The sequence below is a fragment of the Somniosus microcephalus genome, chromosome 2 (genome assembly GCF_052327205.1).
Source record: "Somniosus microcephalus isolate GS21.2 chromosome 2, FLI_Smic_1.0, whole genome shotgun sequence".
Taxonomy (NCBI): domain Eukaryota; kingdom Metazoa; phylum Chordata; class Chondrichthyes; order Squaliformes; family Somniosidae; genus Somniosus; species Somniosus microcephalus.
The window spans coordinates 157551624-157570306 of NC_140988.1; the positions used below are offsets into that span (position 1 = coordinate 157551624).

The following is an 18683-nucleotide window of genomic DNA, read 5'->3' on the forward strand; positions in this document are numbered from 1 at the left end:
CTCCTCAGCGTTGGTCAAATGGGCAATTGAAGGTGGCCCTCCTCCTGTCCTAGCCCCCTCCCTCTTATTGTGGGCTCTCTTTTCCTGCAATGAGGGAGACAAGTGGAGTTTGAGTGAGAATGATGAAGTGAGTGTGGAGAAGCCATGGCATAGATGCTTAGAAAGGGACAAAGATGGAGTGGGGTGCCAATACCAAGGGCCCTCCCTGTGCATTGTTAGTTGTTGGCATTGCATAACAGTGATAACGAGTGTGAGGGCAGCATAGTCGAATAGTGAAGTGATTGTGTACATAGAGAGAGAGGGATGATTAAGGGTGCAAAGGATGTAAAGGTAAAGTGGGATGTGGAGGAGTAGGTTGACAATGCAGACTGATGAGAGTAGATGGTGAGCAGATTGAGGGTAATGGTGATGTTATACTCATTTACCCTGAGCGGATCAGGTCATTGAACCTTTTTTCGGCACTGCACCCAGGTTTGAATGCACATCGATCTTGAGCTGACCTCCTGTGCAATTTGCAGTCACACAGCTTTGGTCAGTTTTGGTGGCTTCTTCCTCCCAGAGGATGGGAAGAGTACCTCCTTTTGACCTCTGACTCCCTCCACAACAGCATGGAGGGAGACATCAGCAAATCGTGGTGAGGCCTTCGCCCTTGAGATTGCCATGTCAGCAGTAGTCAGCAGAGTAGACAATCCAGAAGCGCAAAATAAGAGAATGAACCAAGGCTGCATGGGCCCCTTAAATGCGGCTGGCTCACAGACGTCCCCAGAGGTGAGTTCCAGACCCAAAACAGTAATCACACGCAGGGAATCAATTGCCCAATTAGGACAAAATCGCAATTTTTTTTCCCGGATGAAAGCGGAGGCGAGACTGGGACCCGCCGATCACCTGACCCGTACCCACCCTGCCACCAATGATAAAATCACGGCCAAAGTATTTGTTTAATTTCTCTGCCAATTCCTTATTCCCCATTATAATTTCTCCTGTCTCAGCCTGTAAGGGACCCACGTTTACTTTCGCTAATCTTTTCCTTTTTACATACCTATAGAAGCTTTTACAGTCTATTTTTATGTCTCTCGCTAGTTTACTCTCATATTGTATTTTCCCTTTCTTTATCAATTTCTTGGTTTTCCTTTGCTGAATTCTAAAATCCTCCCAGTCCTCAGGCTTACTACTCTTTTTAGTAACATTATAAATCCTCTTCCTTTAATACTATCTTTAATTTCTCTTGTTTGCCACGGTTGGACCATTTTTCCCGTGGTGTTTTTATTCCTTAATGGAAATAATTTTTGATAAATCTGTTAAGTTTTGAGGGTGTAACTGACAGGGTAGATAAGGGGGAACCAGTGGATGTAGTATATTTGGATTTTCAGATGGCATTCGATAAGGTGCCACACAAGAGGTTGTTGCAGAAGATTAGGGCTCATGAGATTGGGGATTATATATATTAGCATGTATAGAGGATTGGTTAAAGGACAGAAAACAGAGTAGGAATAAACGGGTCATTTTCATGTTGGTAGGGTGCAGCTAGTGGAGTGCCGCAAGGATCCATGCTTGGGCCTCGGCTATTTACAATCTATATCAGTAACTTAAGTGAGGGGACCGAGTGTAATATATCCAAGTTTGCCGATGATGGAAAGTAAGGTGTGAAGAGGATGCAAAGTGGCTGCAAAGGGATATAGACCGGTTAAGTGATTAGGCAAGAAGGTGGCAGATGGAGTATAATGTGGGGAAATGTGAAATTATCCACTTCGGTAGGAAGAATAGAAAAGCAGAATATTTTTTAAAAGGTGAGAGACTAGTAAATGTTGGTATTCAGAGGGATTTGGGTGTCCTTGTACACAAACCACAGAAAGTTAACATGCAGGTATAGCAAGCAAATAGTATGTTAGCCTTTATTGCAAGGTTGGTTGAAGTATAAGACTAATGAAGTTTTGCTGCAATTATATAGAGCTTTGGTGAGACCACACCTGGAGTACTGTGTACAATTTTGGTCTCCTTGCCTAAGGAAGGATATACTTGCCTTAGAGGGGGTGCATTGAAGGTTCGCTAGATTGATTCCTGGGATGAGAGGGCTGACCTATGAGGAGAGATTGAGTAAAATGGGCCTATATTGTCTGGTGTTTAGAAGAATGAGAGGTGATCTCATTGAAATGTATAACATTCATGAGGGCTTGACAGGGTAGACGCTGAGAGGCTGTTTCCCCAGCTGGAGAGTCTAGAACTAGGGTTCATAGACTCAGGATAAGGAATCAGCCATTTAGGACTGAGATGAGAAGAATTTTCTTCACTCGGAGGGTTGTGAATCTTTGGAATTCACTACCCAAGAGTGCTGTAGATGCCATCTTTACCTGTGAGGTTATTATGTGTATCCCTTAGTGGCCCTATCTCTACCCTGATTTTTCTTTTGTTATTTACGTGTCTGCAGAATGCTTTACTATTTCTTATTATATTCCTTGATAATTTAATTTTGCAGTTTCTCTTTGCCTTTCGAATAGTTTTTTTGACTTCTTTCCTAACCTTTTCGTATTACGTTTTGTCATCCTCTCCTTCGTTGTCTATGTACTTAGTGTATGCCTTTTTCTTTAGTTTCAATTTTGCCCTTTTTTATTCATCCATAGTGTGTCATTACTGGCTAGTTCTTGCTTTTTAGTTGGATATATTTCTCCTGGACTCTCTTGATCCCCATTTTAAATGTTTCCCACAGCTGTTCTATTTCTATGTTTGTCAGTAAATTTTTTCAGGTTACTTTACGTAGTTCCATTCTTATCCTCTTAAAATCAGCTTTTTTCCAATTTATTACTTTGGTCTTTGCCTTATGTCCTCTTAATCTTTATCTTAAACCTTATTATGTTGTGATCGCTATTGCCTAGATGTTCCCATATGACCATTTCTCTTATCTGTTCTGGTTCATTCCCCAGTACTAGATCCAGCAATGCTCCCTCTCTTGTTGGGCTTTTTACATACTGGGTAAGAAAGGATTCCTGCACACATTGTAAAAACTCCATTCCCTGTACCCCTTTCGCTACCTCTTCTTGCCAGTTTATTTGGTGATAGTTAAAATCTCCCATGATTATTATTCTATGTCCTTTACTCATTTCACATATTTGTTTACATATTTCTTCCTCCACCTCCTTTCCACTATTAGGTGGTCTGTAGTATACCTGTATTAGCGTGACCAAGCCCTTCCTAGCTTTTATTTCAATCCATATGGATTCTATTTTTAACCTTCTGTTGGTTATGTCCCTTTTTTCTACTGACATTGTTATCTTTAATTAGTACAGCTACCCCACCCGCCGCCTTCCTTCCCTATTCTTTCTGATTATGTTCTCGCCTGCAATATTTAATTGGCAGTCTAGTTCTTGATGTAGCCATGTTTCAGTTATTCCTACTACATCTGGTTCGCTGCTACTGATTAGTGCTTCCAGTTCCCCCGTTTTATTTTGGATGCTGTTTGCATTGCTGTACAGACAGTTTAATTTATCTTTAATAGTTGTACCTTTTACTTTATTTTTCAGTCTTTGCATAGTTTTGTCTCTTTAAAAAAAAAAAAAAAGCATTGTAGAAACATATTGTTATTCCTACACTGCTTGCAGGCAATGTTTACTGCATTATGAGTCATTCACATGGGTCTTTCATTAAGCTATAGTGTTATTCGCATCTGTGCTTGTAGAAATAATTACATTGGAGTTGTCCAGCTTTGGTGTTTCAATTATTCAAATTTGTTCACTGAGTCAACACACACATCTTCTACAAATACGCATTGAATAAGTCATTTGTCAGAACTGGAACTAGATTTTCTTTTGTTAGGCACTGGGGGTAAAGTTGGTCTTGGGCAGTCGCGTAAAATGGACAATAGTGAATCGGCAGCTCGTTTTACATCCCCTGATTTTTCATGTCCATGGATATTAGTCTTGAACTGACTTCAGTCTAGCTAGCTATCCAAATACAAGGTATCCAAATATTAAGCTGAGGTACTAAATGTGTACTTTGCATCTGTCTTCAAGGAAGAAGATGCTGCCAATGTCATAGTGAAAGAGGAGGTAGTGGAGATACTGGATGGATAAAAATTGATAGAGGGGGGAGGTACTAGAAAGGCTGGCTGTACTTAAAGTAGATCAGTCACCAGGACCGGATGGGACGCATCCTAGGATGCTGAGGGAAGTTAAGGTGGAAATCGCGGAGGTACTGGCCATAATCTTCCAATCCTCCTTAGATATAGGAGTGATGCCAGAGGACTGGAGAATTGCAAGGAGAAACCCAGCAACTACAGGCCAGTCAGTTTAACCTCGGTAGTGGGGAAACTTTTAGAAATGATAATCAGGGACAAAATTAACAATCACTTGGACAAGCATGGATTAGTTAAGGAAAGCCAACACAGATTTGTTAAAGGCAAATCGTGTTTAACTAACTTGATCGAGTTTTTGATGAGGTAACAGAGAGGGTTGATGAGGGCAATGCAGTTGATGTGGTGTACATGGACTTCCAAAAGGTGTTTGATAAAGTGCCACATAATAGGCTTGCCAGCAAAGTTGAAGTCCATGGAATAAATGGGACAGTGGCAGCATGGATACGAAATTGGCTAAGTGACAGGAAACAGAGAGTAGTGGTGAATAGTTGTTTTTCGGACTGGAGGAAGGTATACAGTGGTGTTCCCCAGGGGTCGGTACTAGGACCACTGAATTTCTTGGTATATATTAATGACTTGGACTTGGGTGTACAGGGCACAATTTCAAAATTTGCAGATGACACAAAACTTGGAAGTATAGTAAACAGTGCGGAGGACAGTGATAGACTTCAAGAAGATATAGACAGGCTGGTGAAATGGGTGGACACATAGCAGATGAAATTTAACGCAGAAAATTGCGAAGTGATACATTTTGGTAGGAAGAATGAGGAGAGGCAATATAAACTAAAGGATACAATCCTAAAAGGGGTGCATGAACAGAGAGACATGGGAGTATATGTGCACAAATCGTTGAAGGTGGCAGGGCAGGTTGAGAAAGCAGTTAAAAAAGCATACAGGATCCTGGGCTTCATAAATAGAGACATAAAGTACAAAAGCAAGGAAGTTATAATGACCCTTTATAAAACACTGGTTCAGCCTCAACTGGCGTATTGTGTCCAATTCTGGGCACTGCAATTTAGGAAGGATGTGAAGGCCTTCGAGAAGGTACAGAAAAGATTTACGAGAGTGGTTCCAAGGATGAGGGACTTCAATTACGTGGATAGATCAGAGAAGCTGGGTTTGTTCTCCTTGGAGCAGAGAAGGTTGAGAGGAGATTTGATAGAGGTGTTTAAAATCATAGACAGAGTAGATAGAAACATAGGCCATTCGGCCCTTCAAGCCTGCTCCGCCATTCAGTATGATCATGGCTGATCCTCTATCTCAATACCATATTCCTGCTCTCGCCCCATACCCCTTAACTCCTTTTGTGTCTAGAAATCTATCTACCTCCTCATTAAATATATTCAGTGACTTGGCCTCCACAGCTTTCTGTGGTAGAGAATTCCATAGGTTCACCACCCTCTGAGTAAAGACATTTCTCCTCATCTCAGTCCTAAATGTCCTACCCTGTATCCTGAGACTGTGAGCCCTCATTCTAGACCCTCCAGCCAGGGGAAACATCCTCCCTGCATCCAGTCTGTCTAGCCCTGTCAGAATTTTATACGCTACAATGAGCTCCCCTCTCAGTCTTCTAAACTCTAGTGAATACAGGCCTGGTCGACCCAATCTCTCCTCATACGACAGTCCTGCCATCCCAGGAATCAGTCTGGTGAACCTTCGCTGCACTCCCTCTATAGCAAGTATATCCTTTCTTGGGTAAGGAGGCCAAAACTGCACACAGTACTCCAGATGTGGTCTCACCAAGGCCCTGTATAACTAGTAAGACAGCCTTGCTCCTGTACTCAAATCCTCTTGCAATGAAGGCCAACACCATTTGCCTTCCTAACTGCTTGCTGCACCTGCATGTTTGCTTTCAGTGACTGGTGTACAAGGACACCCAGGTCCCTTTGTATATCAACATTTCCTAATCTATCACCATTTAAATAATACTCTGCCTTTCTGTTTTTCCTACCGAAGTGGATAACTTCAAATTTATCCACGTTATACTGCATCTGCCATGTATTTGCCCACTCACTCAACTTGTCTAAATCGCCTTGAAGTCTCTTTGCATCCTCCTCACAACTCACAATCCCACCTAGTTTCGTGTCGATAGCAAACTTGGAAATATTACATTTGGTTCCCTCATCCAAATCATTGATATATATTGTGAATAGCTGGGGCCCAAGCACTGATCCATGCGGTACCCCACTAGTCACCGCCTGCCACCCCGAAAAAGACCCATTTATTCCTACTCGCTGGTTCCTGTCTGTTAACCAATTTTCAATCCATGCCAGTATATTACCCCCAATCCCATGTGCTTTAATTTTGCACACTAACCTCTTATGTGGGACTTTATCAAAGGCCTTCTGAAAATCCAAATACACCACATCCACTGGTTCTCCCTTATCTGTTCTACCAGTTACATCCTCAAAAAAACTGTTTCCGTTGGCATGAGGGGTCGAGAATCAGAGGACACAGATTTAAGGTGATTAGCAAAAAAAACAAAGGCGACTTGAGGAAAAACTTTTTTACGCAGTGAGTGGTCAGGATCTGGAATGCACTGCCTGAAAGGGTGGTGGAGGCAGATTCAATCATGGCTTTCAAAAGGAGATTGGATAAGTACTTGAAGGAAAAAAATTTGCAGGGCTACGGGGAAAGGGCGGGGGAGTGGGACTAGCTGATGTGCTCCTGCAGAGAGCCAACACGGGCTTGAAGGGCCGAATAGCCTGCTTCCGTGAAGTAACCACTCTATGATTCTATAAGTACATGTGGAGTCCTCCTGCCTCGGTGAGGATGCTACTAGAGAACATTTTCTTGCTTGTTCATGTCACTATTATATGGGAAATTCTGTTTGCTCAAAATATTTCCTGTGGCTTTGTAAAAAGGGCTACCAGTTTACTATTGCCTATTTTATGCTACACCCTTCCACTGCCGCCCCCCCACGGCCAATTTCACCACACTTATTTGCACCAATTTTTTAATAGATTTACATATATTAGATTTTTCCTGAATTATTGTCTCTAGGTCTTACGATCAACTGGGGAGCACTTTTAGGATGGTCTGCTGTGAAGGGTTCCTGTGATTGGTCAATCTGCCTGCCACTTTATATCTCTGGTATCATGTGGACATTGATATACGACACTATTTATGCACATCAGGTAAGGTTATAAATTTAAGGTTCATCTAAATCTTAATTCTCTAACATCCTGACATGCAGCACCACAAGAGTTGTTAAAACCTAAATCAGACCATGTTTGTCAAGAACAACTATAGCAGCACCTCAACATACTGCAGCAGTCCAAAAAGTATACAAGCAACTTGCATTTATATAGAAAATGTTCCACGGTGCTTTTTTTTATTTGTTCCTGGGATGTGGGCGTCACTGGCAAAGCCAGCATTTATTGCCCATCCCTAATTGCCCTTGGTGGTGGTGAGCCGCCGCCTTGAACCGCTGCAGTCCGTGTGGTGAAGGTACTCCCACAGTGCTGTTAAGGAGGGAGTTCCAGGATTTTGACCCAGTGACGATGAAGGAGCGGCGATATATTTCCAAATCAGGGTGGTGTGTGACTTGGAGGGGATGGTGTACCCATGCACTTGCTGCCCTTCTCCTTCTAGGTGGTAGAAGTTGCTGGTTTGGGAGGTGCTGTCGAAGAAACCTTGGCAAGTTGCTGCAGTGCATCTTGTAGATGGTACACACTGCAGCCACGTTGCACCAGTGGTGAAGAGAGTGAATGTTTAAGGTGGTGGATAGGATGCTGATGAAGCGGGCTGCTTTATCCTGGATGGTGTTGAGCTTGTTGTTGGAGCTGCACTTGTCCAGGCAAGTGGAGAGTATTCCATCACACTCCCAACTTGTGCTTTGTAAATGGTGGAAAGGCTTTGGGGAGTCAAGAGGTGAGACACTCGCCGAAGAATACCCAGCCTCTGACCTGCTCTTGTAGCCACAGTATTTATGTGGCTGGTCCAGTTAAGTTTCTGTTCAATGGTGACCCCCGGGATGTTGATGGTGGGGGAGTTGGCGATGGTAATGCCGTTGAATGTCATGCGGCAGTGGCTAGACTCTCTCTTATTGGAGATAGTCATTGCCTGGCATTTGTGTGGCGCGAATGTTACCTGCCACTTATCAGCCCAAGCCTGAATGTCATCCAGGACTTGCTGCATGCGGGCATGGACTGCTTCATTATCTGAGGAGTTGTGAATGGAACTGAACACTGTGCAATCATCAGTGAACATCCCCACTTCTCACCCTATGGTGGAGGGAAGATCATTGATGAAGCAGCTGAAGATGGTTGGGCCTAGGACACTGCCCTGAGGAACTCCTGCAGCGATGTCTTGGGGCTGAGATGATTGGCCTCCAACAACCACAACCACCTTCCTTTGTGCTAGGTATGACTCCAACTGCTGGCGAGTTGTCCCCGATTCCCATTGACTTCAGTTTCACTAGAGCTCCTTGATGCCACACTTGGTCAAATGCTGCCTTGATGTCAAGGGCAGTCACTCTCACCTCACCTCTGGAATTCAGCTCTTTTGTCCATGTTTGGACCAAGGCTGTAATGAGGTCAGGAGCTGAGTAGTCCTGGCGGAACCCAAACTGAGCATCGGTGAGCAGGTTATTGGTGAGTAAGTGCTGCTTGATAGCACTGTCGCCAACACCTTCCATCACTTTGCTGATGATTGAGAGTAGACTGATGGGGCGGTAATTGGCCAGATTGGATTTGTCCTGCTTTTTGTGGACATTATGTACCTGGGCAGTTTTCCACATTGTCGGATAGATGTCAGTGTTGTAGCTGTACTGGAACTGCTTGGCAAGAGGCGCGGCTAGTTCTGGAGCACAAGTTTTCAGCACTACAGCCGGGATGTTGTCGGGGCCCATAGCCTTTGCTGTATCCAGTGCGCTCAGCCGTTTCTTGATATGGCGTGCCTGCTGCCAACGACCAGAATCGGATGCTCCATCGACTGGAAGCATGATGTTTCTGCTTTTTTAAAAACAAACTCTCTCCCCGTTGGCAGCAGTGGCGTTGTGCCGCATCGCGCTCGCTCCCTTCCTGGCTTTTTTTAAAGAACCCACTCCCCGGCTTTTAAAAAAAATGTTTTTAATGAGCCTGCTCCCATAACGGACTAGAAGCGCACATGCGCAGAACGCTTCTACACAGCTTCCAGTTCATTGGCGGCAGTCGTGTCCTTCTTGATATCATGTAGAGTGACTCGAATTGGCTGAAGACTGGCTTCTGTGATAGTGAGGACCTCAGGAGGAGGCTGAGAGGCTCATCCACTTGGCACTTCTGGCTGAAAGTGTTTGCAAAAGCTTCAGCTTTGTCTTTTGCACTTGCGTGCTGGGCTCCGCTATCATTGAGGATGGAGATAAGGACATAAGAAATAGGAACAGGAGTAGGCCATTTGGCCCTTTGAGCCTGCTCCGCCATTCAATAAGATCATGGCTGATCTCCTACCTCATCTCCACACTCCTGCATTATCCCCATATCCCTTGATTCCCTTAATATCCAAAACTCTAGCGATCTCTGTCTTGAATATACTCAACGGCTGAGCCTCCACAGCCCTCTAGGGTAGAGAATTCCAAAGATTCACCACCCTCTGAAGAAATTTCTCTTCATCGCCGTCCTAAATAGCCAACCCCTTATTCTGAGACTGACCCCTGGTTCTCAACTCCCCAGTCAGGGGAAACATCCTCCCTGCATCTACCCTGTCAAGCCCTGTAAGAATTTTGTATGTTTCAATGAGATCACCTCATTCTTCTAAACTCCAGAAAATGTAGGCCTAGTCTACTCAATCTCTCCTCATAGGACAATCCTCCCATCCCAGGAATCAGTCTGGTGAACCCAGGATATTCATGGAGCCCCCTCCTCCCGTTAGTTATTTAATTGTCCACCACCATTCACGACTGGATGTGGCAGGACTGCTGAGCTTTGATCTGATCTGTTAGTTGTGGATCGCTTAGTTTTGTCTATAGCATGCTACTTCCGCTGTTTAGCATGCATGTAGTTCTGTGTTGCAACTTTCCCAGGTTGGCGCCTCATTTTTAGGTATGCCTGGTGCTTCTCTGACATGCTCTTTTGCACTCCTCCATTAAACCAGGGTTAGTCCCCTGGCTTGATAGTGGTAGAGTGAGGGATATACCTGGCCATGAGGTTACAGATTGTGGTGGAATGCAATTCTGCTGGTGCTGATGGCCCACAGTGCCTCATGGATGCCCAGTTTTGAGCTGCTAGATCTGTTCTGAATCTATCCCATTTAGCACAGTGGTAGTGCCACACAACACAATGGAGGGTGTCCTCAGTGTGAAGACGGGACTTCTTTTCCACAAGGACTGTGCAGTGGTCACTGCTACCAATATTATCATGGACAGATGCATCTGCGACAGGTAGATTGGTGAGAACGAGGTCAAGGAAGTAAGAGGAAAATTGAAATCAACCCAAAGGAAGAGATTAAGAGTGATACAAAAAGAAAATACTGCAGATGCTGGAAATCTGAAATAAAAACAGAAAATGCTGGAGATACTCAGCAGGTCAGGCAGCATCTGTGAAGAGAGAAACCGAGTTAATGTTTCAGGTCGATGACCTTTCGTCAAAACCGATTAAGAGCGATGTTGTTTTGATTAATGAGGTGGGTTGCAAGGAGGGGCTTAAAGGTGGAGATGGAGATGGAGGTGGAAAGGTGGAGGGGTTTAGGGAGGGAATTCAAGAGTAGAACCTAGGCTGCTGAAGGCACATCCACGAAAGGGAGGGCGAATGCATAACACATGGAATATCAGCAGTGGTGTTTTACACAAAATATCTCGCACTCCAAATAGTACCGGTACCTGAAACCTTTGTCTTTTTGTTTTCTAATGCCGAGTTAACTATTACTTGCAAAATTTGAGTTATTGGAGCATGATTTAGGGCTGTTGTGAATCTGTGATTTACCCATTAATTTAACAGTATAATTCTTTCAGGTGCTTCTGTTGCTTCCAGTAACAAGCAGGTCAAATTTGCCGATGGGCTGCATCCTACTGTTATGCCACCTAATATATATACAGACATGGGGTGAATTTCCACAGGGGCTCTCACACTCACCCAGCATAATTTGTATGAATGTAATTATTGTTGTGTTTTATTTAGTAGTTTATGAATAATCTTTTGTAAGTGAAGTTAGTATTTAAAAACAACAGGGCTGCTAAAGCATATAGTTACAAAACACAAATAAGTTCTTCCTTCCTAATTTTGGGAGGAGTGGCAATTGAGCAGCATGTATTGAAATTGCCATAACTTTTAGTGTATACTTATGTGTAGATATTTTTATTTTTTAAATATTGCCGTTGACCTCTTTCATACTGTGCATATTGTATGTATAAAACTTAGTTGTGAACTTTTTTTCCTTTCTATTGGGGAGGTGTATTGTCTCCAGATACTTGTGCACCTATAATCAAGGCAGTTATGAGCGCCTAACTGCGTTGGTTTTGGGTGCATGGGCGTCCTGAGATGATAAATAACAGTTAGCGATATTTTGAGGCATGACAGACCGTTCTTGAGCTTGTGCTGTTGTGGGTTTCTGTATCTAGGATAAAACAGACGATGTTCTAGTAGGAGTGAAATCGACTGCGCTGAGGTTTCAAGAACAGACCAAACAATGGCTAATGGGATTTAGCACAGTCATGCTGACCGGATTGACGGTGGCAGGACTAAACAGTGAACAGACGTTGCCTTACTACACTGCTGTGGTGGCTGTTGGAGCTCACCTGGCCCATCAGGTATGAACATTTGCAGCTTTCAGTACAATACTTAGGAATGATACTAAAAATGTCCTTTGAAATGACATGAGGCTGGAATTGGGCTAGAATTATAACTTTAGTTTTTACTTTTTGTCCCTTTTCTCAAAACTGAGTAGCTGCACTTTTGCCTGTTATTGATATTCCCTTTAAAATATTTTGTTTGTTCTAATGAAGCCAAATCCCCCTCACAAGTTGCAACAAAGGGCTGTAATAAAATAACATAAGTATTTGGCATTTAAAGGGAACTGTTACCAAATTTTGTCAAAACCGTATAATTAGTATGTGTTTAAGTGTTGAAGATGTACCAACTTAGCATTTACATGTGTGGCAGTAGATCCTGTATAAGTTGTATTCTGCAAGAATTTAACAATGAATTTGCAATTAGGCTTCTGCTTTTAGACAGCAACAGTTGGTCTGTAACAGTTTAAAGCTTTAATGGTTCACAACAGTTAACATTTTGGTCATTAATGAATGATCAGTTACCACAAAAGATCATTGAATTAGAATTCATAATACAAGCAAATACGACTTGTGTTGTTGGGCACTGCCCCGTATATTTGCAACTTCAGTGAAAAGATTTCTGTTATACTATGAAAATAATGTTTTGGTTGCTTCCCTGGTGACAACAACAACAACAACAACTTGCATTTATATAGCACTTTTAATGTAGAAAAATGTCCCAAGTAACGCAGCATATTAATCTGTTGATGAGCTAGGTTCTCACTCGCAGTCCCTTACACAATGGCCCAGAAATTCGGGTCTCCACGGGTGAGTACGCACGGGGTACTCACCCGTAGGCCAAATGGAAGTGCCGGTTTTCTGCATGCACTGCGCATGCGCGGGAAACCGGCACTTCCGTTCCTCTGAACGAAGGGGTTCAGAGGTTGAACGCGCGCGCAGGAGAGGCTGCACGTGCGCTTTGAACTTAGGTTTTTTTTTTGCAGGTTTTCCCGGGATCGTAAGCCTGCAGGATTTAGAAATGTAAAAAGCAGGCGTAAGGCCTGCTTTTTACAAGGTAAGTGGTCAATTAATTAAAATTAAAAAAAAATTTCCACAGGTTTATTATTTTTAAATACTTTAAAGCATGGTAAGTTTATTTTTAGCCCCGTTAGAATATAAAATTATTTTTTCAAAAATTTAAATTATTGTTTAAAATAGTTATTTAATGTAATTTATAGTTTATTTAAAAAGTGTGATTTAAAAAAAAAAAAAAAAATTATTTGAAGGTTTACTGCTATTTTGGGGCTGTAGTATTTATAAGTTTTGACAGCTCTTCCTGTCAATCTTATGAATGGGCTTTTCCTGCCTCCAATTGGCTGCCCATGGCCTACGTGATCCCAGGGGACGCATCGCACTAACTGCGCCCCTGGGATACGCAAGCACTGCGCGCCGGCAGCTGGGCCAGGCCCCGGATCGGAATTCCACGGGGGCCCTACAGCTCAGTGGCCGGCGCGCAAGGTAAGTGCAGGTCGGGGGCTTACACCCGTGGGAAGGCCCCGACCCGAATTTCTGGGCCATTGAGTTTCCGATCACAATTGTCCATCAAATGGAGATGAGACTTCTTTTTTTGGTGGGGGTGGGGGTGGAGGGATACACGTGTATAATATAGATGATAAATGAATCTCTTAGTGGTTAATTAAGCACATCTGTACTAGAGGCCTGGGAGTAGATTGCCTCCCTACCCCCTCAGCTGGAGAATGTACCTGGCCCAGGGGAGTCTCACCGAATCGGCAGTGGTCCAGCATTTATGAGCAGCCCATATTTAGCAGGAAAATTGAATCTTTTTTTCTACAAGCAGGGAACAGCAAACTCTGATAACATGTTGGGTCTTGTGCTGTAATTTTCCAGCCAATTTTTAAAATGACTACTCGGACTCTTGGACTGTATATGAGCTTGCAGTCATTAAAAAAATTATTTTTGGATTGCCTATCACTTCTGAGAATCCCAATGGCTATTTTAATTGCTGTAAACTCTTGTCTTTTCATCTGTTTCTTCTACGCCTCAGTTGCTTTTCCTGCTGACATTACTATTCAAGTTGCTGTCCACTTTGTTTAGTTTCTGCTCTTTTAATACAAAATCTTTGAATGTGTTTGAAAGCTCCCTTTCATCTGATGTTGGTTGTACTGCAGAGGCTATGGAGTGGATTCCTGTTAAAAATTATTCAAGATCACTTTCAAATTGGTGTAGCCTTGATGGACACAAAGTCCGAAAGTATTTGGGGAAGGAGATATGAAAGGTGAATGAGAGAAAATATGTTCTGGCTCTTTCTAGATTACCCAATAACTACCATAGTGTACATTTCAGATATATATGTTGTAAATCGCATGTTGTAAAGTCCATGAAGATTTGAGTAATCTGACCCAATATGCTTTTTGCAGCAGGTCGGTTCTGATATAGCATACTTCTCAAATATTGCCAAGATAAAGTCTCTTATTGGACACATTATCTTGTGTTTTTAAATGGAAGAGGGTAACCACTGACTCAGTGATGTCAGTGGATCTGATTTTTGCTTAAAAAATACTGGTGTGTGAATGACACATGTAGTCAATATGCAAATCGGCCAGCAACTTGTGGCGCGGAAGAGGTACCCCGTGAATTGCGAATAGCCACAAGTTCTCATGCCATTCAGATCAGTATATCTGTTGTTCCCATATTTTATGTAGTGTATTCTCACTTTGGTGCATGTGGGGGGGAAATCATCAAATGGATATGAGGTGATTGTAACATGCATGAACTATGAACAAGAGATGGGAGGATTTATTTTAAAAACTAGTAACTTTTTGATATCTCACCTTCTGTAATGGAATCACTTTAATTTATATCACAAGCCTCCTCCAGAAATCATAGGTCAGGTTAATTGCCTTCTTCAGTGAGTAACTGTTGCAAAACTAAAAAGTATATATTTCTAAAGCCTGTCTGTATATCTGTATTTTTTACCTCTGTGTAACCTAAATAGACCATGGTGTAACTCACAACACTTGAATATGTTCTTGCTGTTGGAATACTGTTAATTGTACCTTTACGGAAAGTAATAAGGAAGTTATATAGTTTAATATTGTGCTATGTTTAATCCCTATGTTATCATCTATTCTGCGTCATTGCTTGTTTTGTGATTATTTTATTTCAACTGTAAGGTTACACAATCTCTATAAACATTATATCAGAAAATATTGGCTTGGATGTGAGTAGAAATGTGATGCAGTGCCAGTTCATGTTCAAATGTACATTCTATAAATAGTTAAACTGCAAAACGGTATTAATAGATTTGAGATCGTTTACAAAAGGAGCGACGATGGTGAATCTGGCACTTAGGAATGCAAATTCGGAAGAGAAATTCCAAGAACTGAACTTGTTTCTATTGGATAAAATAAGACTGAGGCAAGGGATTGGAAATGTTCAAAATCTCTATTTCTGCAGCCGAAAATTGAACTCCTCTTCATGGCGAGCATTCTGGAGACACCCAGCAGGTGTCTGCAGCTCGCTGGTCTCATAAATGAGGCCCGAGGCTCAAGATCAGGTGTGACTTGGGCTTACTCATTCAGGCGCAGGGATCGTTCCCTGCACCTAGTTCGTGCCAGCGTGAACTAATCTCGAGGCCAGTATTTATCACAAGGGAAGGAATAAACCAGCCATTATGCACATGACCTATTTGAATTGTGACTTTTGGATATTCAGGGAACAACGTGTATTGGTCATAGAGAAGTTTGTGACCCAGACTATCCTGCCTTTGTTGCTGGAAAACACATTTTGGAGCTAGGAATCCTGCAAGAGAAAAAACAAAATCCAGTTCAAATATCAAGAAGATCAGTTGATGCTAATCAAACAATAGGGAATGACTGACTTTAAGATTATCAAGTTATAAACAGTAACGGGTCTAATGTTATTTGATCTAACCAATAGCAAACAGTGTTATGATATACCAACCATACTTCAACTTTTTATGCCAGCTCTCTATCCACTTAAGTAAGAAAATAATTTTATTGAAATGTATTTTTTTTAAACTATAAAATTTGTGCCCTTTTTAAAGATGCTGATTTATCTAAATGCAAACCTTGTTCTTTCCAAAATAGGTACACTCATTGGACATAAATAACCCTCAAGATTGCTGGAAGAAATTTTGTTTGAATCGCACATTGGGATTTATACTGTTTTCTGGAATTGTGCTTGGAAATCTGTGGAAAGGAAAGAATAAGACTGATAAAACTGCAAAGGTGCAGCGCTGATCTGTAGTTATAAAGCAGATAAAGATACCATAGTCCCTATCATACCTTTATTGCTATTATATCAATAAACCTGTACATTCTTCTCACAGAAAGAACTAATTTATTCTAAGTACTGTTTTAAAAGCTAGAGTTTTGAATTATTCAACTGTTTATTAAAAAGAGTCAAAATTCAGTGATTTTCTCCTCTTGCATCTTTTTTCATTTACCCAAATATTTCTCTTGTGATCAGCATCAGAAACCACTCCTGTAAATAGGTCCTTGCTCACTACAGACCAAAATGTGACTTTATACACAGACAATTTGGTCATGTAGCACTGCGCAGGTTTTTAAAAAATCATTCATGGCATGTGGGCATTGCTGGCAAGGCCAGCATTTATTGCCCATCCCTAATTGCTCTTGAAAAGGAGGTGGTGAGCCGCCATCTTGAACCGCTGCAGTCCGTGTGGTGCAGGCACTCCCACAGTGCTGTTAGATAGGGATTTACAGGATTTTGACCCAGAGACGATGAAGGTACGGTGATATATTTCCAAGTCAGGATGGTGTGCGACTTTTATGGGAAACTTGAAGGTGATGGTGTTCTCATGTGCCTGCTGCCCTGTCCTTCTAGGTGGTAGAGGTCGCAGGTTTGGGTGATTCTGTCGAAGAAGCCTTGGCGAGTTGCTGCACTGCATCTTGTAGATAGTACATACTGCAGCCACGATGCGCCTGTGGTGGAGAGAGTGAATGTTTAAGGTGGTGGATGGGGTGCCAATCAAGCGGGCTGCTTTGTCCTGGATGGTATCAAGCTTCTTGAGTGTTGGAGTTGCACTCATCCAGGCAAGTGGGGAGTATTCCATCACACTCCTGACTTGTGCCTTGTAGATGGTGGAAAGGCTTTGGGGAGTCAGGAGGTGAGTCACTTGCTGCAGAATACCCAGCCTCTGACCTGCTCTTGTAGCCACAGTATTTATGTGGCTGGTCCAGTTAAGTTTTTGGTCAATGGTGACCCCCCTCCCAGGATGTTGACGGTTAGGGATTTGACGATGGTAATGCCATTGAATGTCATGGGGAGGTGGTTAGACTTTCTCTTGTTGGAGATGGTCATTGCCTGGCACTTGTGTGGTGCATATGTTACCACTTACCAGCCCAAGCTTGAATGTTGTCCAGCTCTTGCTGCATGTGGGCACAGACTGCTTCATTATCTGAGGAGTTGCGGCTGGAACTGAACAATGCAATCATCAGCGAACATCCCCACTTCTGACCTATGATGGAGGGAAGGTCATTAGTGAAGCAGCTGAAGAAGCTATTTGGCCTCCAACAATCACAACCATTTTCCTTTGTGCTAGGTATGACTCCAGCCAGTGAAGCGTTTTCCCCCCGATTCCCATTGACTTCAATTTTACTAGGGCTCCTTGATGCCGTTCTTGGTCAAATGCTGTCTTGATGTCAAGGGCAGTCACTCTCATCTCACCTCAGGAATTCAGCTCTTTTGTCCATGTTTGGACCAAGGCTGTAATGAGGTCTGGAGCTGAGTGGTCCTGGCGGAATCCAAACTGAGCATCGGTGAACAGGTTATTGGTGAGTAAGTGCTGCTTGATAGCACTGTTGATGACCCCTTCCAACTCTTTGCTAATGATTGAGAGTAGACTGACGGGACGGTATTTGGCTGGATTGGATTTGTCCTGCTTTTTGTAGACAGGACATACCTGGGCAATTTTCCACTTTGTTGGGTAGATGCCAGTGTTGTGGGCAGTTATTTAGGCTGGAGGGCCACTTAACAAGTTTTGGTGAGCTGTTGAGGGCCACACAAGGCACACATAAAATGGATTGTGTTAACAACAACTAACATTAAAATATGGCATTTATTGTATATAAAGAACCCTTCAGGTTGTTTCCACATTTAATAAGTTGTTAATGTTTATTAACAACAGAACACTTATTAACATGCCAACAAACACATACAGGTTTACAAGTCACATTGAAAAGTGCGTGGTCTATTTATTCCAAATGGTCTAAATTCATTCTTGTAGTGGAAAATTAGATATTGCTTCTGCTTCCACTTGCAATTATAAACAAGGTATAAGGCACAATCAAGGATAAAATCATTTATACAACCTTTAAAAATTGCACATGTAAGTGCTACATTGATGCTTTTGAAACCTCGCTAAGAAATAATTAGGTGCCTCTTAAAATGATTTATACCTCAAATTGCGCCCCAGATCAGCCATCAAATTGGACTTGTTCATTGTCAATGTACTATCACTTCTGAGAAAAGCCAAGACGCCTATAGAGTTTGTGAACTTTCACTTGAGAATGGGCACAAGTAATGTACCATTATAATATTCATTTCTTCCCCAGGTGCTATTTATTAGTGGAACTGGCCAATGACATAAATCTCTACAACCCTCTTCCCGTCATGACAATAAACTTAAATTGTACCAGGTAGGGTCTAGAACCAGTGGACACAGATTTAAGGTGATTGGCAGAAAAAACAAAGGTGACATGAGGAAAAACTTTTCTACGCAGGGAGTGGTTAGGATTTGGAATGCACTGCCTGAAAGGGTGGTGGAAGCAGATTCAATCGTGGCTTTTAAAAGGGAATTGGATAAGT

General features: G+C 42.4%; 1 protein-coding gene across 2 annotated transcripts in view; it reads left to right on the top strand.

The window, feature by feature from the left end:
• Nucleotides 1–16259, top strand: part of coq2 (coenzyme Q2 4-hydroxybenzoate polyprenyltransferase) — a 40932-nt gene extending 24673 nt beyond the window's left edge. The window contains exons 5-8 of one of the 2 annotated variants that reach the window (XR_015073241.1): nucleotides 7130–7263; nucleotides 11661–11849; nucleotides 12815–12885; nucleotides 15941–16001. Coding sequence is in view for 1 of the 2 variants with exons in the window: in XM_085964665.1 (XP_085820791.1) it covers nucleotides 7130–7263; nucleotides 11661–11849; nucleotides 15941–16093 (476 nt within the window). In the remaining variant the exon portion in view is untranslated. Of the gene's footprint in view, nucleotides 1–7129; nucleotides 7264–11660; nucleotides 11850–12814; nucleotides 12886–15940 lie in introns of both variants that reach the window. The other variant, XM_085964665.1, reaches the window with a different exon arrangement.
• The last annotated feature ends 2424 nt before the right edge of the window (nucleotides 16260–18683 follow it).